This window comes from Talpa europaea (genome assembly GCF_964194135.1).
Source record: "Talpa europaea genome assembly, chromosome: 12".
In the NCBI taxonomy this organism is placed as follows: domain Eukaryota; kingdom Metazoa; phylum Chordata; class Mammalia; order Eulipotyphla; family Talpidae; genus Talpa; species Talpa europaea.
In genome coordinates, this window is record NC_140079.1 from 58,347,364 (window position 1) to 58,370,738 (window position 23,375).

The 23,375-nt window shown below is 44.0% G+C and overlaps 1 protein-coding gene across 2 annotated transcripts in view; it reads right to left on the reverse strand.

Annotated features, from left to right (window-relative positions):
* PAPPA2 (pappalysin 2) overlaps nucleotides 1-23,024 on the reverse strand; it is a gene marked incomplete at its 3' end in the record, with an annotated part of 286,538 nt that extends 263,514 nt beyond the window's left edge. For both annotated transcript variants that reach the window (XM_084251295.1, XM_084251294.1), the window contains exon 1: nucleotides 21,796-23,024. In XM_084251295.1, the coding sequence (XP_084107421.1) occupies nucleotides 21,796-22,705 (910 nt within the window). In that variant the 5' untranslated portion in view covers nucleotides 22,706-23,024. The remainder of the gene's footprint in view (nucleotides 1-21,795) is intronic.
* Between the last annotated feature and the right edge of the window lie 351 nt (nucleotides 23,025-23,375).

Sequence of the window (23,375 nt, forward strand, 5' to 3'; positions counted from 1 at the left end):
ATGATTCTTTCAACTCTTCTTGGAACTGGCTTCCATGATGTATCAATGTTAATAAATTTAAAATATTCAAACACCTTAGTTTGTATTTAATCTAAGTCCTGAGAAAAAGAAATTGGGGGAGCACATCTTACTCACTGGATCTCTGTTCTCAACTTCAAAACTCATATTTAGAAACCCTAAGTATTATAATAGAGCTATCTGCTCACATACCTACATTTGACTTCAGCAAAAATCACTTGCCTCCAGTTCACTACTATTACTAATTGCCAACATTTGGAATTAATAGAGTCAATTACACTCAAGGAGAAATGCCTTTTCTCAAACTGGGATACAGTCTCCCTGAGTGATTATGAAAAATTCTAATAAAGTGGCAAATATCATAGCTAGAGCATTACTAACAGTTGTTAAATGGGAAAGTTTTTAAATATGGCCCCTGTAGAGGAGCAGTGCTGCTTCTTTCCATTTATTGGGCTCTTTCTTCACACTCAGGAGATCTATTGCTTATGCCAAGAAGAAATAAAGAGACTTAATGTACCTTTTATTAAATGTCAACTATGCTCCAGATGCTGGATATGTACCATCCCTATTAAACCCTACCCCAAATACATGAGCTAAATTTTATTATCCTCACTTACAGACCAAAAAACTGAAGATGATAGAAATGAAGCATGTTGTGTCCAGTATTAGATCCAGCAAAGGGTCAGAGACAGGAATATAAACCAGGTCTGTTTGACTGGCATCCCATATGCACTTTCCACTGTACTAAAATACTAAAAATTACATTGTTAGTTACTGCTTTGGAGCAAGAAAAGTAATATAAGATGACAAGAATGGCACTAGCATTTGCTTGTCTTCAACAAGAAAGACCATTTGTTGAAGATAACAGGATCTCCTCAAAACCATGTACAAACTAGTATCCACACCTGGAAATAGTTTAGAGGAGAGAACAGATTGGCCAGCGCAGCAGTTAACACCAACCACCATGTTGGTGGCGGTCCTTAGGCTGCCTTGCTAAACATTTGATAAAATTTATATATATGGCCCTGCAAGCTTTTCTGTGATACATAATACCCAGGAATCAATTGTAGAGTACCCCAAGGTAAAGAGGGAACTTACTATCCTAATGCCAGGATGATGACCAAAAGTTGGAGAAGGTGGGTAATTTAAAAAAAAAAGGGGGGGAGAGTGAAGTAATAAAAAAGGGAACTCCAGAGAGAGGCTATTCCCACCTTTCTGTCAACTGTTCATATCACTCACCTCTTTCTCCACCTGAACATCCCCCCTTCTGGAATCTTCTATAAGTTTGACAGAACAGAGTTCCCCGACCACATGATAGGATAGAAGTTATGCTTTAGCAGTGCTCGTAGCATCATAGTGAAAAGGAAAGTATCATCCACCCCAGGAGTTATAAAAGTCAATGTAATGTGACAAAAAAGAATCGTCCAAGAACCATTAAGAATAGACATGTCTTTGGCATTCTTGCTTTGTGGTAACTACAAAGAGGGAAAGTAGCCTCTCTTAACCTTTTCTTCCTCAAACCAGAAGAGCATCTATGTTTTAGGAATATTATGTGAACTTCTTTCAGAATGTTTATTTCAGAGTGTTGAAATAAATGAGAAAGTCAAAAACTGCCCATGTCTGAGAAGTTATGTCAGCCAGTATTGAGAGATGCCCCGACACATCATTCTCTCTGAGCATCCCAGTTAAAATCTTGCTTTCAAGGGAACTGTTGTACACTTTTGGTGAGCATGCAAATTAGTGCAATCACTATGAAAAATACTATGACAAATACTATGAAAATACTATGAAAAATCACTATTAAAAATAGCGATTCCTCACAAGTTGTCCCTCTTATGAAGAATATTAAAACACAAATTTGAAGAGATATATGCACCCCATATTCATGGCAGGACTATTCACAAAAGCCAAGAGTTGGAAACAACCTATGTGCCGCCTTGCAGATGCCTGGTTAAAGAAGATATGGTGTGTACACACAATGGAATACTACTCAGTTACAGGGAAAAATCCTGCCATTTGTAATAATAGGGATGGATCTAGATGGTATTGTACTTCAGTGAAATAACTCAGGTGGAGACAAACACTGTGTGATTTCACTGATGTATGAAAAATAAAGAAACAAAACTAATGAACAAAACAACATACGAACCCTAAAACTATAAGAACACAGTAGTAATTATGAGAAGGGAAGGTGGATAAGGAGTGGGTAAATCAAGCACAAATTATCAACTGTATGGTGATGCATGGAAGCAAGCCTTTTGGTGGTAAACATGCCATAGTATACACAGATATTAATTTATAATGTTGCACATCTAAAACCTATGTAATGATATAAACCAATGTTACTTTAATTAAAAAAAATTAAATGTTGCTCTTCAGTCAATAAGTCACCTCCCAATGAACATTCCACGTAGAGTCTCTTGCCCTCTAAGTAAGTCATATGGCTCCCTCTGTCTGAAATGCCTCCCATGTACGTATGGAATGTCCTCCAAAAGTTAGCAAAGTATCACCTCCATGGTGCCTGATTTGACTGATCTCAAAGAGATTTTCTGTTGCAGCTTCCTGAACAGAAAGCCATTTTCTTTACTCAACATTGGAATTTGAGAGTTCCTTGGAGACAGGAGCCTGTCTCAGACATCTCTGAATTTCCCACTGGGTAAAAGAACTGGTTTTCGTTCATGCATTGCACTCATTCTGCTCCTCCTGAAGTCAAACTGAGTCATCTCTTGACTCAGAGACAGCACATTCCTTGCCAGTCTTTATTGTTTTTAAGATATTTGTGTATATATTTACTTGAAGTCCCTAGCAGTCTTAGGGGGTAGGAGAGGGAGGGTAATAACCTTGCAATTGCAACTGACCTAAGAAAGAGGCTAGGAGGATAAAGCATTCCTTTCACTCTGCAACCACAGGTGCTTGGACTTCCCGTGATGTTAGATGTGCCTTTTCCCAGCCATCACACAATGCGGGGCTTCCTCTGGATCCTGCACAGCTGATTACAACACACGGGGTAAACCTACTGAGTTTTTCTCATACAAAGCCCCGTCCTGAAAGGAACACCTAGCTGTGGCAGAGTATCATAGAAATCATTTAACTACGGGTCAAGGGTAACGGATGATAAAGAAAAGGTCCAGGCAGAAATGTTGCCATTGGCACAGACACAGCTGGGACCTCGCTTCTAGGAAAATCCATGGCAAATTCCGGCACCTTGGGAGGGAGAGTCCTGCTTCTCCAAGAAAGCTCACCAGCTTCCAGGAAGGTGAGGTCTATTCAACAAAACAGAGGAGTCACGCACATGTCATCAGCTCTAGTAACTAAAAAAACATGTTGTGTGCAACAAGTTTGTTTTTAGGAGGAAAATGAGCAAAAAAAACAGGGCAGGTTAGGTCATGACCATAAATCAACCTGCTACAAGGCAAGGTCCTTTCTCAGGAAGTTATGGCCATGGGTGCAATGCACATCTATCTGCTGCCTTCTGTGGAATCATGCACCCACCAGCCACTCTCAGCCCCAACAGAGGAAGGAGGGGCATTAAAAGGACCAGAGAGGAGAAGGAGGAGGAGACAGGCCATCTATCAGAGACCGTGCAATCTGACAGAGCAAGGCTGTGTCCACAGCAAGAGTGAAAGAAAGTGAAAAAAAGCAGCCCAGAGAGGTAATTTTCAGCTGTTTTAAATAACTCTCCTTCAAGACAGGGTTAGGCTTAGCTTTTATCTATGAATCCAAGCTTTTACAAATGAGTGTACAATGTGTGAAAACCTCCTGGGGACTGTTCCACTAGCATCTTCCAAGAAAACTACTCAACCTCTCCTCATAGTCCACTTTTCATTTTGGCCACGCTCTCATCGTGCCCAGACATGACAGAGGGCAAGATGGGGAATGTCCTTGACTTTCCATAGGCCACTCAGACTTGGAGAGAGTCAGTGAGTGGGTGCACAGGGAGAGGAGAGGGCTTGCTTTCTGACTGCCTGACAGGGCAGGAAAATACAGAATGATGGGCCTCCCTGGTGGTGCAAGGGGTTACTCTCAGCACTTAAAGCTATCCGCAGCCACTGCAGAATGAGTTCGATCCCTGGTCAGGGAGGTGACGCACATGGCACAGCAGACCTCTCCTGTCTCACCCACTGCTCCCCTCGGCAGTGTATTTCAGTAGATCTGCCTATTCTGTTCCCTGCTCTCTCTGGTGAACCCTCTCACCCACTGCACCTCTGGTCTGTACCTCAGTTCTTGTATGCATAAATAAATAAATCTGAAAAAAAGAAAACACACAATAATGAGGGGAATAAGCATCCAAATCTGTGCACAACCTCAGAGGAGTTCCCTGTATGTGCCAACCATAGAACAGTTAGCAAGGTTATAACATAATGCGTTGATAAATGTTAGCCAGTCTCGGAGTTAGTATTGTTACTGGTTTGGGGATGGGAGGGCATGCTGGGAACTAAATCAAAAGCACCATCACATTCTTTCTACCTTTAATCAGTTGTGCCTCCCCATGTTCTAGCAGAAAGTGCCCGCAGGACTCCAGGAAAGCAACTCTAGGCCAGAGCTGCTCAGATTTTATTGCGTGGATAAGTAATCCAGGGAACTGAAAAAATGTGGATTCTGATTCGGTAGGACTCAGGTAGCACCTGAATTTTGCATTTCTAACAGGCTGCCAGATGAGGCAATTGCTACTGGCCCTCTGACCACACTTTGAGCAATAACACTTTATCAGCAGTGGATAAGGAACAGAGACTCATCCAGTCACTTAGATACACTTACCATCTGCAGATACACTTACCATACACTTACATGTATGCTCCTACAAGCTACTGCCACTTCCATTTCTATATGAGGTTATTCTTGTTTGTTTGTTTAAAGATTTATTTATACAAGCACTGGGTACAGTCAGAAGCGCGGGAGGGTGAGAGAATTTACCAGAGCCAGAGCGGGGAACAGAACAGGCAGACTGACAAAATACACTGCTGAGGGGAGCAGCAGGCAAGACAGGAGAAATCTGTCGCACCATGTGGGACCCTCGCCGGTGGCCAGGGATCAAACCAGCACTGCAGAGGCTGTGGGCAGCTTCACAGCCCAGTGCTCAACCACTGCACCACCGGGGGAGGCCCTGTATGAGGTTATTTAAGGGAATTTTGTACTCCTCTAAAAAGCCTAGAAAGCAAAGGACCTGGAAAGCCCAGAAGAACCAAATGTGTGAATAAGCAAGACTAGCACTGCAATTAATCTGAAATAAATCTGTGGTGGCAGGAACCTCCCTCCTAAGGAAGCTTCTTCGGTCATCACAGCAAAAAGCAACATGGCTTAGGCATTCATCATCGATTGTCGTGGTGGTAAGCCTTGTCCTTATTAAAAGAATAACCCACAGGAGCCAGGAAGAACTACCTGAACAGCCAGAGTGGAGCTCCACTGTGCCTTTCAGAGAGTGCCAATGCCTTTGGAAGCGTCCTGAGGGCCTCCAGGACAACCCTGCCCCATTCCCAACTTGCCCACTCACCAAGGCCTTGATCTAGAACCACAAATGGTGATCTAGAACCACAAGTTCTCAGTTGACTGAGAATCAAAAAGATGGTTAATACTATTCTAGATCAAAGGACCAACTAAGATTAACCAAACTTAATAACTTGAACAAGAATTGAGCAATTCTCTATATCTAATTTTCCTCAGCCATTACATGGAGGTGATGATAGTACCTAATTTAAAGGGGTTTGAGGGAAATTCAATTAATTCTCACATGTAAAACAATGGAAACAGTGTTTAGCACATAATAAGCAAACATTTTCAATGCTAATTATTATCATCATTTTAGCATTTTTTAAAAGATTTATTTATTTATTTGTACAAGCACTGGGTACAGTCAGAAGCACGGGAGGGTGAGAGAATTCACCAGAGCCAGAGCAGGGAGCAGAACAGGCAGAAGGACCGAAGTACACTGCTGAGGGGAGCAGCGGGCGGCAGGAGAAGTCTACGCGCCATGTGGGACCCTCGCCCGGCAGCCAGGGATCGAACCGGCACTGCAGAGGCTGCAGGCAGCTTCGCAGCCCAGTGTACAACCGCTGCACCACGGGGGTGGCCCATCATTTTAGCATTTATGGGCTTTATCTCTTTAATGATATTATAAGCTCCTCGAGAGCAGGTCATCCTGTCTTATACTTGCTCACACTCCCAATGTATCAAGATCTTGCCCATAGTAAGAATGGAGTCATCAATTCACTAATGGATTCAATCCATAAGGGGCAATTAGTAGAGTTACCAAGAGCATCCTCCAACTGACAATGATCACTTGACCCTTCTAAAATAAAACCCATTCTTTCTAACAAAATAGAACTACTCACCTAATAAAAAGCAAAAGCCTGCCCCCTGATGTTCTACACCATTCTCTGTTCACAGTGAGGGGAGTTATTAACCACAGCGATTCCTATAGAAATACACTGGCTTTCCCCTCTCTTTTCACATTCCTCGGTATAAATTCAGAAGAACCAAGAGTGGTCATCAGACTTCTGTCACCCCACTCACCCCAGGCAAGTCCTCTACAGTGGTCCTTTGTGCCGACATCACATATTACTGCAGTATAGTTTCCCCCACACAAGGAAATAAATAGCTGAAGGTTGGAAAGTACTGAAATATTCCTTAATCTAGTCATTTGCACAAAAAGAAAAAGGAAGGAAAGAATGGAGGAAAGGAAAGAGAGAGAGAGAACAATTTCCTGGGTAATAGTAAAGATATATATGTGGGGTGGGGGCTAGATGGCATTTCAACTACTTTTAATACCCTTGAAAAACATGCAGTAGGAAATTTCCTGAGCATCCCCATACTGCTGCTCCTTAACTATGTGATTCCATAAACAGTACTAGCGCTAGGTGTATAAAGGGCTGTGATTTGCATAAGCAGCAGGTCTGATGTCAGAGGTGTGGGCTGGGCTGCTGCTCTTCAGCAGATGTAGGGAGATGCCCCTAGGTTCTCTTTCCAACAATCTCCTCTCCCACCTTAACAAAAATGGGGAAGCATGTGCTTGGAAATTCCAGCAATACAACGGAAGGATATAAATCCCAAAAGGCAGAAGGTACGGTGTGCAAAAGCTACAAGAATGGAATGAGAACATGCCTCTAAGAGGGTTGGGCATATTTTCAATCTCTTACTCTTGATAAGACACATCAGTAGCCAGCACGTCCTAGTCCTGGGAGAGACACAGTGGCACCCACAAAGAGATACTTCAGCCCTTCTTCTGTGACCTTACCCCATCTCCACCAAGGTCTCTCTGAGACCTCTCTTTTATAACTCCAGTTACGCAGTACCAACACCAATTTCCTGTTTTTTCCTCTTCTCTGCCAAATAAAGAATTTTGACCTCCCTCTCAGAAATTTGCTTTGGCATGTCTTTCACCAGGTATGGTTTACAGAGTCAATGCTCCCTTAGATGAAGTGTTTAAATAGTGTTAAATATACATCTGATGATTCAGAGGCATTGCAGGAGTCTTTAGTTAAAGGAAGCCTGAAGAAGATCCTCCTGCAATGAAAATAACCTCCCAACTTATCTGTCCATGAGGTTAGATGTCTGTAAATATAACAAAAAAGGTGTCATTCTATCACTTTCACAGCATCAGTATTTGACCAACTTGTCCTATATTCATTCAACAAGCATGTACTGCCCATGTTTACTTAATGATATCTGAATTTTCTGTCTATCCTGTGGTCACAAATAACCCAAAGAGACTGACTGCTTTCTAGGAAACCAGTTAAACCCAGGGACCACACAAACCCCAATACTGTGCCAATCAGAACCTAAGGGCTCAGCATCCCTTTTTTCCAACATTTGAAAGTCTGAGCAGTAATCAATGGATACAGGGCATGTGTTCTCACATGAACACAGGGGAGCCTTCAGAATCCTACTCTCAAAGAGGCACTTAAAGCTGATCTCTGAGTAAATTCCTGCCATGAAATAGCTTTGGTCCTCTCACCTCTAAGTGAGACAGAGAAAGAACAAGAAAAATACGGGATCTCATTAACTGACATTTTAGGTCATTTTAGGTTTTTCCCTTTCCTATTAAAAGTTCTTCTAATGTTTTCTTTTGCATTCTAGTAAGAGATTTAAATTGACCAAAGACAACCTATAAGAGTTGAAATTACAATACACTGGGAACTGCCATTGTGTGACATCTGGCAAGTGTCTTTCCCTCTCAGCACCTTGAAGTCCCATCTGTGAGGCAGAGGCTGGGCCAGAAGGGCTCCAGGTCTGTGGCATTTCAACAGTGAATGCCTGGTCTCTAGGTTTCTGGTCTCCAGGCTTATTCTGACATGTTTTAATGCCCTCAGTCTTCTGACAGCTTCTTCCTGTTGCACATCCTGTGACCTAAGCCATAGAAAGTGAAAGGATTGAGCTGAACCCACATCTTCATGAACTCATTTTGTTTCTACTAGATTCCTCTTTTGAATTCATCTTGTAGCATATGTCTCTATCCCCGACAAAGTGGAAAAACTAAAAACATTAAGGCAAGCTAAGGATACAATGTACCAAGGTGTTGCTACAAATAATAATTCAAAGTTAAGTTGTATCACATAGATATGCATAGATACTTATGCATAAGAATTCAAAGAATTTGGGTGCACTAGGTGGACAGGGGAGGTCTTAGGGTAGAGGAGCAAGAGCCAGGCCTCACCTACTGGGGGACAGGGTCCTGAGAGCCAGGTTCTAGGTCTTTCACCATCACATCACCACAGAAGGATGAAAATAGCACATTTGCAGTGACCAGGTGGGTGCTACATACCAGGCACAGCTCTAAGTATGTGATCTGTGTTAATGCATTTAGTCACCACAATGATTCTATGAAATGGAAATCATTACTCCAGTTTTATAAATGAACAAAACTTAATTTGCCAAGTTCACACAGCTGGCATAGGGCTTGGGCCCAGAGCACTCAGGTCCAGACCCTGAATTCCAACCACTACATTAAGGAAAGAATTTAGATGGATGAAGAGATTGAAGTAGGACTTTTAAGGTAAGGAGACAGCTTGTGTAGAGGCCAAGAACAGCTAATAAGAGGTTGACGTGAAAAGGAAGAAAAGATTTTCCTGACTCGGGAATATGGTGGATGCCAGGGAGGCAGGAGAGATTAAGTGCTCTGTGTAGAATGGGATCAGATTACTCTCCATCTATTCACTCAACTGGAAGTGCCCATTCTACCACAGGCCCCATCTTGGGTTTTAGAATCTACAGGACCATTGAGTTCCAGCAAAGTTCCCAGAAGTCTATAGGCAATCAGAAGGCTCCCAGTACTGAGCTGGGCACTTGGGGAACTTGATCTGGAAGTGGGAACCACAAACGTGTTGGACTGAGGTCCAGTGGAAGGCTGCAGTGCAGTGACAGGCAAGGTGCAGACACACTGGGCACAGTGCACTGAGCAGCTACCTTCTTTGTCTCTGCCTGGCTTCCTGAAGCCCAGCAGAAGGCCTGACTCTCCTAAGGTCCCAGATCTTGCCATGGGTAGAAAGTCAAGGGTGGGGGGCAGCCTTCTTGCACCCTCTCCTTTTTCATAGGGTCCTGGCCATGGTCAGGCACTCTGTCCAATGGCCCAGGGAAACTGCCACACCCAGGGAAGGAATTGTGGCCAAGATTACCTCCATCCTCAGGATACATGCCTCGGGCTGGATCATGAGGATTATAAGGATATTCTATTGTGCAATTACTTCAAATTATTAATGTGCCTTGAAACAAACAATGTTGAAAATAGATCCCTGCTGTGGTTAGTGTTTATTGTTATTCTTCATACAGTTGGAGTTTATTTCAAAAATAGTTCTCGAATACCTACTTTGTGCTCAGTAAACATCTGATGAATAAATGAGTTAGTGAGTGAATGGATTAAAAAACAAAATTGAGCTAGGAACTGCCTATAGGAATGATTAGTGTCAAAATAATTTCAACACACACACACACACACACACAGTAACTTTGTGTTAACTCCAGATTTTTAGAGGAACAGAGGAGAAACTAAGGGATGACTAGGAAACCAAGTAAAATTCCTGGGTCCCCTGCAAATCTTCAGAAATGCAGATTAACTTTCTTCATTTTCCCACTCTTACCCCTCCACACCCTTCACAGTAAAAAATGCTAACAAATGGAGGCACAAAACAAAAGTTCCAGGGTGAGAATAAGAAAGAGACAATATATACAAACCAGAAGAAGCAAAAAAAAAAAAAAAAAAAAACAGAAGAGGAAGAAAAGCTTCTGAAAGTGTAACAATAATAAGTTAGATAAAGTTGTAAATTATAACCAATTTTCTAGAAGACTAGTTCCTAGTCAATATTTATCAAATGTAGAGTGAAGGAAGGGAAAGTTGATGTAAGTCTTTCTATTTATTATTGAGGAATTCCCACCTCTTGGCCATTTTCCAAATCAATAGGACTGAAAGATGACCACATCTTCCAGTGCCTACTTCCAAATAGAATAATTCATTTCACAGTTTGTAAGGCTGAATGTTGTTGCTCTTCATTGATTCACTCATTCATCCACTTATTAAATATTTACTGGATGAGTTTCACTTGCTGACCATGAACAAAGTACAAGCCCCAACTTCTAAGCACATGGCCCAGTGGTGGGTCTAGCCTAGAAAAGAAGTGGTGTGGTGATCGAGCCATCTATGTAAAAGCACCCCCACAGTGCCTGGCACACAGCAAGAGTTCAGTGAGTATCTATCTGTTCAGTGACTAAAAAGTAAAATGGCAGTTATGGTAAGTTGCCCTAACTAACTGTCTTGACAGGCCAGTTCTCCAGAACTCATTGGAGGAAAAAAATCTACACCAAGGATTCTTGCTGGAAGAGCTGTCAAATTAACTGTAATAGTAACCCAGGGAGTGACTAAAAGAAGTAAGTGAATAGGAGTTTAGGAAGTCGTTTCCTGTAAGAAGGACAAAGGTCAGAGAAAGAGTGGTATTTCTGGGTCACTACAAGATGCTTGCTGTTTTTGGAAGCTAATGGAAAGTAAATGTGTGTGTATGTGTGCCTATGTATGTAAGAGCACACAGATGTACAGGTGTGCACATATGGTTGTGGAAGGGCACCTCTACCCTGGAGTGATGGACCAGAGGAGGTAAGCCAGTCCCATGTGTCATATTAAAGAAGCAGAACTTAATTCCGAGGGCACAGCAGGGTCATCTAAGGTTTTTAGGTGGGAAAATGATTTGCACTTCTTCGTATTTGAGAAAATTCCCTTTGGTGCAATCAGTTAAGGAATGCATTGGTCTCTCAGGTGACAGATAAAATGTGAACAAAACTAAGGTAGTAGTGTGGTGATGAAAATGACAGGTCTAAAAGCTACTGCTGAGGTAACACAGATGTGAGTTGGTGATTACCAGTGTTATAGGTGATGTCAGGGTGAGGTGGGCGCTGATGTGGGACAAGAACTCCAGAGTTCTGGTGGAGTAGACATGACCTTTGCCAAGTTGGAGGAGGAAAAGCGGGTTGAAGGTAAAAGATTCACTTGAGACACACTGGAACCTTTCTCTCCTTGGGTTGTAAAAGCTAGAGACAGTACTGAGTAATGAATGAGAGCATTCACTCTAGGGACAGAATCCTCAGGTTCAAATATTGCTGCTGCGTGAACTAGTCTAGTAACCTTGAACAGCATCTGCTCCCTCTCTGTGTTCCAGGTCTCCATCCATACCCTCGAGTTATTGCAAGAAGTAAGTGAAGGTTACCTGCCACATCTGCCATCCTTCCCTAACTCACAGAGTAAGTACCAAGAAGTATTTGTCAAATAAAAGCTTCTTTGATTTCTCAGAAGGCTTGAACTTGCATTTGCATGCTTTACATTTCTGTTACTTCACCTTCTATTATTTAACTGTGTATTTATGTTGTCTCCTGTTATATTGTGAGGTCTTAAGACTTGGATCTCTCTTGCCTTATAATAAAATCTCTCTCAATCTGCATCTACTTCTACACCCTTCCCCTCCCCCTGCTGCAGAGTACACTACACCCTACACTCTCTCTTCACTCTCTCAGCTGTCCTCATATCTCCATGTACTAAAGTGGAGTCCCTTCTAGCCCTGCCCCCCTAAAAATATGAAGTGAAAATGCTCTCTCTAAAGTCACCAGGGAATTCCCAACTGCTAGATCACATAAGCCCACTTAAGGCCTATGCCATCTGACACACTGGTAACTCTTTTAGTCTTTTCCCCAATTCTGCTACCTCCCAGGCCTCCTTCTCTCTCCTTGGTTCTCAGTGCTCCTTCCCTAACCTCAGGCTCATCTAAGCAGGACTGGCCCCTCCCCATGGCCTGGCTGTAATAATCTAATTACAGTTCAATTCCTAGCAGATAGTCCCTGCCTTACTCATTTTTGAGCTCCCAATATGTGATTAAATGACTGATACTTCATCTAATAGAAGCTCAATAAATGTTGGAAGAATGAGTAAGTGGATGGATGAATGAACAAAGAAAACCAAATGACTTTATTTCTTTCAAAAAAAAAAACTACCCAAAACCTACAGGAAATATTTTTAAGTGAATTAGCAAATGCCGAGTCACCTCTTGAACAGTGACTCACTAATTGATTACCTTTTAAGCTTTGTAACTTCCCTAGTCTTCTAATCTAAAAATGAACCATAATTACTGGTCTTGGTATCCCAACTGGTTGCTTTGACAATGCTTCAACTTCAAAATGGTTTAAGACTTTGGATTCCGGTGACTAGATTGTATATTTGGGCAAGAAATACTGTTCTTCACTACTCATTTCTGACTCATAAAGAGAACTGGGATGTTTTTGTTTGCTCACTGGTCTTTATTTCTTGGATGTCCTTTTTAAAAAAAATTAAAGCGTAGAATTTTTTTTAAGACAGGTAGTAAACATAAGAAGGAGAGGATGCTGTTATTTTTGGATAAAAAATTACCATAGAGATATGCTTTCTGGAAAGTTCTAAGGTCATGGGGTGTATGGTGTGAGCAGAAAGGGAGTCCCCAGAGAAATTAAATTCCATGTACTGGAATACAGAAGCATGGAACTGATGTACTTGTTTATGGCATCAGGAACTGAAGCTAATGGCTACTCAGGGGATACAGACTCAGGATCCAAACCAAGGTCCAGCCTCCCTCTCCTGTTGATTTGGCCTCCTTGAAACATGGACTAGGACAGGAATAAGGAGGAGTCAGGCCTCCTGGCATTCCCACTCTGAATGACTCAGATGGGCAGCCCCAGGGGAACAGTAAAGAAGAAAGCAGCAAGGAGTGAGGACAGACAAAGCCGGTGGGTGATAGAGAAATGTTGAATTTATTTGGGTTGCCAGTGGTGATTCCTACTTTCCAGCCCTTTCCCTGTCACTCCTGAATATTTCCAACCTGACAATCTGTGTTCCACCCAAGATCCCCTGGGATTCCATCTTATTCCTAGGATTGGAGAGAATATATCCTACTAATAGAGGACGGGGAAAGCACAGCCAAGGGCACCACCTGGCCAGTCATCCCCCTAAACTGTCTCCCCAAGATCATGAACTGACCAAGAGGGGATCCAGTAACTGCAGGTTTGGGCATTAAGACAGGAAGGACAATGGCAAGTGTCAAGTATATAGCCAGAGAGTGGTGAGTAAACAATCACATGTAATGACAGAGCAAACCCCACTGTGTTACGACTCATAAGTGATTCTCTCACCTCACCTGTACCCTAGACACCAGAATGACCCTGAAGTCCCAGATCTAACCTGGTGAGTCAGGCACCAGGCCATTAACAAAGTGGCCATTGAAAGACAGCAATATTAGAGAAGCCAGTGAGGTCAGACCCCAAATGGGAACCAGAGAAAATCCATGGCATTGTCTACAACCATATCACCCTGAACGCCCCTGATCTAGTTTGGTCTCCGAAGTTAAGCAGGGTCAGGCCTGGTTAGTACTTGGATGGGAGAAAATTCATGGCATTGAAGCAAGTTACCTGAGTTTTATTTTCCATCTGTCCCCCCTCTGTTTCCCTTCTCCTTTGAGGACCAGAGTGTTCTCTATATGCTTGTCAATTATGGCTGCTCCAGATAGAAAGTTACAGAAAACGATGTATTTTAGGTCAAAGGAAAACTCTCTTGGGAAGAGACATATTCAGGGAAGAAGGGTCCTTTTTTAGGATGATGGTCTTTAGAAGCTGGAGGAGAAATGTTTTTACCAAAATTCATCTCATCAGCTCTTTGTAGATTTTTGTGATCCGTCCTTTATCATTAGTGTTGTGTGCAAAAATTTTCTCCCAGTCAGTGGGGTTTCTCTTTGTTTTTGTTATTATCTCTTTTGCTGTGCAGAAGCTCTTCAATTTGATGTAGTCCCAGCTATTTATCTTTGCCTTCACTATCACTGCTTTGGGTGGTGTGTCTGTAAAGATGTCTTTGAGGTGCATGTTATGTAGTGTTTTGCCTATATTTCCTTCTATATATTTTATGTTGCTGATGAGACTCAACAAAAACAAAGAAAATAATCCAGTCAAAAAATAGGCAGAAGAGCTAAAAAGAAACTTCTCCAAAGAGGAAATGCAAATGGCCAACAGGCTTATGAAAAAATGTTCAACATCACTTGCAGTCAGGGAAATGCAAATCAAAACTACAATGAGATACCATCTTACACCAGTGAGAATGGTACATATTAAAAAATCTAGCAACAACAAATGTTGGCGAGGTTGTAGAGAAAAGGAACTGTCCTGCACTGAGAGCTGTGTGGAGATTTCTTGACCTACTAAAGATAGACTTTCCATATGATCCAGCTATTCCACTCCTAGGTATTTATCCAAATGACACAGAAACATCAATTCCAAAGGGCACCTGCACCCCTATGTTTATAGCAGCACTATTTACAATAGCTAAGCTATGGAAACAACCCAAATGCCCAAAAATAGATGACTGGATCAAGAAGATGTGGTACATATACACAATGGAATATTACTCAGCAATCAAAAAAGATAAACACATGCAGTTTGCAGCAACATGGATGGAGCTGAAGGGATCACGCTCAGCAAAATAAGTCAGAAAAAAAAAGAAAAATACCGGATGGTCTCACTCATAGCAGGAATTTAGAAAACCCAAATAAGGGATCAGGAAAAAGACTATTTAATACAAAATAAAAATCAAAATCAACAAGCAAATATAAACCAGAGACACACTACGGGGCATGGAGAGGAAGGATTAGGATCAAAATAAGGGGGGGGTGCAATTGTATGGGGAATAAAACCAAAATGAAAATGCATACATTGTGCAAAAATGAAAAATGATGTAAGAATTATATAAAATAAAATATTAAAAAAAATTCATCTCAACCATTAAGGGTGCCCTGTGATTACAGCAATAGGGATCCAGGTCTCTCACTGTAAAATACAAAGACACATTTCTCAAAGACCACTCAGATGCTGTCAGACCTGAGCAGTAGCTGAGCCCTAGTCATCAGTGATATCACAGAAGTCCATCTCATTTTACAAGGTCAGAAATATAAAACCAAACCATCATGCATCATTGGGGATTGCAAAATGGTACATCCACTTTGCAAAACAGTCTGGCAGTCCCTTGAAATATTCAACATAGAGCAACAATACAACCCACCAATTCTGCTACCAGGCATTTACCCAAGAGAAAAAGATAAATCTACTTGTATATAAGGCTTACTTGTATACAAGGTTTATAGCAGCAGTATTGACATTAGTCAAGAAATGGAAGTGACCATCAACTGAAAAATGAATAAACACAATGCAATAAATCTATGGATATCACTCAGCACTAAATGATAATTAACTTTTAATACATGCTACAACATGACAAAACACAAATGAACGAAGCCAGAGTCAAGAGACCACATAATATATGAAATGTCCAGAATCAGTAAATCTATAGATGCAGAAAAGAGATTCATCCCAGCATGGGAACAAGAGGAGGGAAATGGGTAAAGGGTTTCATTAACGGAGAATGAAAATGTTCTAAAATCAGATTGTGATAACAGTTTCACAGCTCTGTAATTATTCTTTTAAACAGGTGAACTTTAAACAGGTGAACTTTTGGTATATGTTATATCTCCATGTGCTATTTAAAAAATGAAAGGAAATAAATATAATCTCTACCTGGAATGCACATGTCAAGAAACTGCATGACTTGTTTCCTGCAGAAAATCTCAATAATGCTTTGGGGTTTTTTTGTTTTTTCTTTTTTCTTTTTTTTTTTTTTTAGATTTATTTATTTATTTACACAAGCACTGGGTACAGTCAGAAGCACGGGAGGGTGAGAGAATTCACCAGAGCCAGAGCAGGGAACAGAACAGGCAGACTGACGAAATACACTGCTGAGGGGAGCAGTCGGCGGGGCAGGAGAGGTCTGTGCACCACGCGGAACCCTCGCCAGCGGCCGGGTATGGAACGGGCGCCACAGAGGCTGCAGGCAGCTTCGCAGCCCAGCGCTCAACCACTGCACCACCAGGGGAGGCCCAATAATGCTTTGTTTTTACTTGAGCAAATAGTGTGTCCCTAGCACTGATCCCACCAATGTCACTGGTGGTCCATCCTAGACAGTGTAAAACCAGGAAGCGAAGCAAAAGAGGACTATAGAAGAAGGCTGGCATCTAAGAGGGGCACTCAATGCCCGTGGTCAGCAAACTACAGTCCATCTGGATGCAAACTCTGCTTTGTCACTTGTTTGTTGATAAAGTTTTATTGGAACACAGCCATGGCAATGTGTTTACCTATTTTCTATGGCTCATCACACATTCCAGGCAATCAGGGAAGGTTCCATGGACAAAGAGTTCAGCAATGGCATGAAGGGATAGGGAAGAGAGTGTTTTACTTCTAATACTGAACATTGAATCCTCTGAAGGTCATCAGCCATGGGATAAAAATTCCTCTATATGCAGTTGTTAAATTACAACCATTAGGCACAGGCCTAGTCTATTCATACTTTTCATCCTTGTCGCAGCGGGCAAAGGCACCCCCAGAGACCAACAATGGCCTCACATTCATGGTTTTCCATGCCAAGGGCAGGATTGTTTTGACTTTGCTGCACATCCGGTCCTGATCAGGGAGCTGAGCCATAGTGCAGAAGGAAATGGGCCATTCCGCAGGGTCCCCAGATGGCAAAACTCTGACCTTGACCACTGCAGTTATAAGGGAAGAGGCAACGAAAGAGAAGAGCCAGAGAAACCCTTCTTCAGAGGCACTCTGGGAATCTCTGGGACACAGCTTTCCACCTGACATTGATTCCTGCTGGATAAAGGGGAGACAGCACAGACACCCCCCTTTGAAATTCACTTCACACCTGCATATATGCCTCAGTTTATGCGAAACACTTCTGTGAAACGCCATACTCCATGGAAATCCTCACCCTGACAACATGGCCCAATTTTGGGGAGAAGGGGATGCCACAGCATCATATGAAATCTCATCCTTCAGGTGTCTTTGAAAAAAATCAAAAAGCAATGATTATGTACTGACCAAGGTGCTTAAAACTTATAGACAATGGTCATCAGAAGATCAAGAAAGCTATGAAAGTTATATAAACTATATGAACATGTACATTTTTCTGGAGATGAAGCATAGCTTTCATCAGATTCACAAAAGGGTTTGTGACCCATAAAAAGTTCAATACCATTGTCTAACTCAGTCAAAATAGTACAGTCTACTTAAAAAGGGCAAATAATAGGAAAAAAAGTCTTTTCAGACCTCTGATGCTATAGTGTCTCAGTCATCTCAAGACCATCTTGTGAAAATTCTATTAACCATGTTCCTGTTTTACAGATTAGCAAATTCAGTTCCTAAGAAATTAAAGTTAATATCCCACCTAAGGAAAAATGATGGGTTAGTGAATTAGAACCAAAGACGATTAGGTTAACACACTGCTTTTAGGAATAATGGCCTCCCGCTGTTAATATTATGTCATAAATAAATACCACGGGTCAATACCACGGGCACTTTACACACAGGGCTTATTTAAACACCATAACAACTTTGTAAGACATTATCTCAGCTTCTGAATCGATGAAATCAAGACTCAGAAAGAAAAGTTCAACGGCAGCTCTGACAACCTGATTCCAGGTGTGTAGGACTTCCCAGTTCTACATCGGGGTACCCTCGGGGGAGGAAAACTCATCTCGAACTCAGGGTCAGTTTCTTAGACATCTTTGTATTCCCCAATTGCTTTGCATGGCAAGGCACTCGGCAAATATTTGCTGAATGAAGAAACCTGGGCCCGGGTTTCTGCCATGGACTTACTGACTCAGTCTCCTGCCACTTGGGGCTGCAGGTGGTTACCCAGTTGGGCCGCTTCAGGGAACATTTGAAATCAATTATGGCTGAGGAGGAACCTATTAAAAGTTCCTCTTCTGTGTATGTTGGGGTTGAAAGAGTAGAAAAAAGTTGCGAGAGAGGGGAAAAAGAACACGATGATTTCAGGGTTGGACACTGGATCTTAGAGATCCCACACCAGGATGGGACAGAATTTGACATATGTCCACAGCTGAGATCCAAGTGGGCTCCTGACTATGGGCTACTCCTAGGTGGCCATAAACCCCTAAACCGCCAAGTCCCTGAGTATCTACCTTTATGAGGGCCCATACGCTGGAGTAGTTACACACAGTCCTTTAGTCCTTTCCTAGGTCTCAGCCTACATCAGAGCTCCAGGAAACAGGCAACTCCAGGAAATCTCTCACTTGCAAGGGACCCACACCATACTCCCCTCTAGGGGGCAACAGAATCTCAGCACCCAAAGTCTGTGAGGCCTGCCTATCCTTCGCCTTAAATAAAAATATTCCGGCAATCCATTCTGGAGTCCAATTTCCTATTTTGGAAGAATGTGGGAGTTTGAGGTTGGAGGGGGGACATAACTCTAGTTGGTTTTGTTTTCTTTACTGGTTGCTACAAGTGCAAGTTAGTCACAACCCCACAAATGCCAATTTAGTCCTTTGACATAGGCCCTACAGAATGACTTATAAGAGGCTGACCCTCAGAGATGCCTACAACAGCACTCTGGGAGGGGGGAATTAAATGCAGCCCAGAGGCCAGGGCAGGGGCAGCCCTCCAAGAAACCTTCCCCACTACGTGGCTTCTGAAGGGGTGTGCCTACTCTCCTGTGCATGAAGCAATACTGCCACCTAGTGCCCAGTAGGGAAAGCATTCCCTAAGGACCCTGGGCACCTGGAGGTTCCTCTACTGTGCCTGGGGTGGCAGAAATGCTTGGTGTCTCTGCTGAAGAGAAGATACCCCACAACTGGTAGATTGAGAATTAGAAAACCGGGTGTAAGTTAAGCAGGTAGAAGCTGAGGTTTGACAGCTGTCGGGAGTCAAATCTGCAGCACCTTGGCTTATCCTTGGTGGAGCAGCAGAACCTCCACAGCTGAACTGTCTTTAGTTTTAGGGAATATGATTCCATTTCTGAGCTCGGGCATAAAGGTCTCCGACTTGCACCCATTATCCTCTTCCACCAACAGAGCAGCCCATCTTCAGGATTCCCTTTGGCCACTTCATGGTTCTCAGCCATAGGACCCCAGGTGAAATGTCAGGTGCTGAACACACTGAGTAGACAAGGATTCCGAGGCCCTTGGGAGATGGTGCTAGAATCCTGAAGAATAAAGGCCTTGTTTTCAGTCCCCATTGTCCCCAGACTTTGACCCTAAATTTTTCTTGAATGTTGTGTGATGCTCAAATCTGAAGAAAGCTATAGCGTGGAAGATAGAGAAGAGATAGACCCAGGAACTCCTGCCCACGGTCTTCCAGGCATGGACCTGAAGGGAAAATCAGCTTCCCACAGGGGCCACTCTGACTTGAAGGGAAAAAAAAAGCTCAGAAGCTAGACTGTCTGCAAACGCCTTCTTGCCCTGTTTTGCATTCTTAGGAAGACTGAGCATTCAGAGGGACACTTTGGAATAGGTTCTGTGTTTAAGCTGTGGCAAGGGGAGGGGCTCTGAGTTGTGATGGACCGGAGGGCAAGTCAGCGAGATGGACCAGGGACAGGGCTGGGGGCTGCCACGAGGAATGCTGTGACTGGAATAAAATCCAAAGCCCTTCTCCTCTGTGCACAGCCTGAGACAGAAGGACATGGAAGGGACAACACAAGGGTCAGGTAACCACTGTCCTGATTCTGTTTCCCCAGGTCTGGATTTTTAATAACCCGAAGCAATAGTCTCTTAGAGCCGCCCTCATATATTCTTGTTGGATGCTTCTCTCGTTCTTCACAGCCAGGGAACTGATCCCAGATCCCTCTGTTGCTACTGCAAGAGGAGGGGTGATCAGAGTCATGGGTCTCCTCTATAGTGCAAGCATGCAGTTTCCAGCGCAGATGGGTGCTGGGAAGCGCGATTAGGCAGCAAGAAGTCATCTGGGGAAAACTGGGAAGATGCCAACTCTGATCAGATAATCATCTCATCCTTTCTTCCATTTGGCCCCAGAATAAGGATTTCCTTCTACTCTTTCTCTGCCTCCACCTATGCATGCTACAGTCCAGTCCCTTCTCTTCCCCCTCCCCTCACCCACTCTCTCGCCCAAAAATAAAATAAAACAAAACCACAAGACTCAAGAGTGCTCAGTGTCTGGGAATCCCAGCTTCCAAAGGAGAAATCACAGCCAAAGAGGGGGAGACAGCGTGTCCGGAAGGGATGTTCCAGCAACACCCCATTGAAAGAGGCTTCCTTCTTCCAGATTTCTTTCTCTAATCTGAAACTTATCTGCAGGCACCCAGCAACCTGAGCAGTTTTCAATCTGGAGCGATGTCGAGCTCCTTGAGGGGCAGAGGGGGTGGACTTTGGAGCTCCAGTTTGCCCTGGTGCCTCACACTGCTTCAGTTTCCTCACCTATGTGACAGAACTAGCAAACATCAGAGGGGTGTGGGTAACCAAGTAATAAGGTTAAAATGGTTTTGCCATGTGCCTAGTCTAGTCCTGGGAGATCCAAAAGGATAATGAGACACAAGAGTGGAGTATCAAGTCTAATCCCCCGACCCTGGCCCTTGCTTGAAAACATTTCCATCTACTCCTCCTACCGCCCACACACACTTGAGGGAGACACGTATTCCTAACCCGACTCTTCATCCTTCTGGGTGACTTTCCCTGAAAGTCAAGATCTGGATAAAGTAGAAAATAAATGTGGGTAATATTCCAGACAGGTACCTCTGATCTAAACCACAAAGGCATACTAGGTTCACGTTTAGATCCATTTTTAGGTCCCTCTTACAACAGAGCTAGAAACCAAGATCCTAGGCTCACCCACTATTGAGCCTGCTGTTCCTAGGCTGACCACATGCTGTCAGGATAAAGTGAAAGGGACCCCAGGACTTGGACCAGCTGGTAGCATTCTGCCAACCTCCAGAGCGGCTCACAGAAAAGGGACCCTGTCAGGTCCCCAGGGCTGGGCACCTGGCAGCCGTGTTTGCTCATTCCTGGCCAGCCCTGCCATGACTCACTGCTCGGTTCCTTGAACCCTCCTGTAGGCTCAGAGTTGCCTGGGTGCTTCATACTGGCTATGAGAAGGGGAGTGTGGCACCTCTTCCCCACTGACAAAGAACCGGAGATCTTCCCCTTTAATGAGAAGCAAGACACTGGACCTAAGGTCTCCTAAGTGCCAGCACACTGTATAGAACCACGAGAGATCAATACCAGGCATAAATGCTCTTGTGGTTATAGAGCCATTAGCCTGGATGAGCCTGGAAGCCTGCTGTGCACAGGAAGAAAGGCCCTTCCCCCTCCCGCTTCCTGGCTTTCCTCCTTCGTCCCCTTTCCCTCCTTGCTCCCTATGTCTAGCTCAGGCAACAAGGAAGCCAGCCATGCCCCTACCCTGAGGAACACAGACAGTCCGGGAGTGGGTTATTACCTGTGATGATGGCCGGGTGGCTCTGTCCTCCCTCGGGCTTCACCCAGGTTTCCACTGTGAACACCTCCCGGGGAATCTCAGCCAGCGCTTCTGGACGCAGCAGCAGCCGCTCCCTCCTCCCCGAGAAGTACAAGACAGGCAGTCCTCCCTGGGGTGTGACAGGCTCTGCTTCCCAGAAGGAGTCCCCTCCACCCTTCTGGATGCTGGCCTCCAAAGGACTGGGTTTGAACCCAAGCTTAGGCCAAGGTTTGAAACGCCGGGGAGAGACATCAGGGTCTCCCTGCACACCCTCTGCCTGCGCCTTCACCACCTGGCGTCGGTGTCTGGTCTTGACCCAGCCCTTCCTTTGGGTCTCTGATGCGGGCTCCTTCGGATGTGCGAAGCTGGTGGACGTGGTGGCAGCCATGGCTGAATGTCCCTGAGTCCCGGTCTCACCTAGAGATTCCCTGGGTCCTCGATGGCCAAGATAAGTATCATCATCTCCCATCAGCTCAGAGTGTCTAATGGGACCAGTTCCTATCCGGGGAGCAGCTGACTGCTGAGCCTCGCTCCTTACTTCTGCACCTCCAGCTGAGTCTGGGGGAAGGTGGATTGCCTTCACAGCCTTGCCTTCCATGTCTGGCTTACTGCGTCCTGAAAGAAGGGTTCCCTGCTCCCCACCAGGGTAGGGCATCAGGTAATTCCCAGACCTGCTGGGATAGACCCCAAAGAGGTGATGTTGGGGAGCAGCTCTGGGTCTTCGAAGTTTGGCCCCTAGCCAACAGCGTTCTCCTTCCGACAGCACCTGAATGAGGTGTCCCTTCTGAGCCAAGGATCTCTTGCATGTCCAGCCGGGCTCAGAGCTGGCAGCACTGAGTGCCCACCCAGCCAGAATCACTAGGCTGATTCTCAGCGTCTTTATGCACATCATACCTCCCCCCGCAACTCTTTTTTCCTGAACCAGAGGTTAACTTCTGGGTGCCACAGAATGGCAGGGAGAAGAGCAAGAGATGGCTGGTGGTGGATCAGCAGTCACCAGGAAAACTGTTCTGCTCACAAAGCAAACTTTTTCAAGCAGCCCCCAAGGAGTGCCTCTTCCTGTTACCTGTGCTGGGTGTCCACCTCACCCACCGTGGGTACTTCACCCTCTCCCTGGACCTCCCTGTCCTTGCTCTATTTTAGTCCTTGCAGTCTTTTCCCTTGTTCCTTTAAATTTCCTTCCAGAGAACTCAGGTTGGTTTTCTCCCACTTCAGTAGCCCCTCCCCTGGATGACAATAGGAGGGTGATAAAGCGCACCAGTCAAATTCTCTCCAATACACACTCACTCAGAAACACGTACCCCTCTGAGTCCTGAAGTCAATCTGATCCTCTAATTCTCATTTCTTTCTCCTTCCTCGTCCCCTGTGAGTTACCTTTTCTTTGTAGTCTTTAACCTAAAATATATTCACCTTCAAATAAGTTGCTAGAAGAACTTGTATACAGAGACGTGGAACTGGATGCTTAGTATCTAAATGCAGAAAGAATCTGGGGCACAAAAAATCCAGGCTGGTACTTAACTTTCATTCTCCAGATGTCCTCCTCAACCAGATTCCCATCCAGC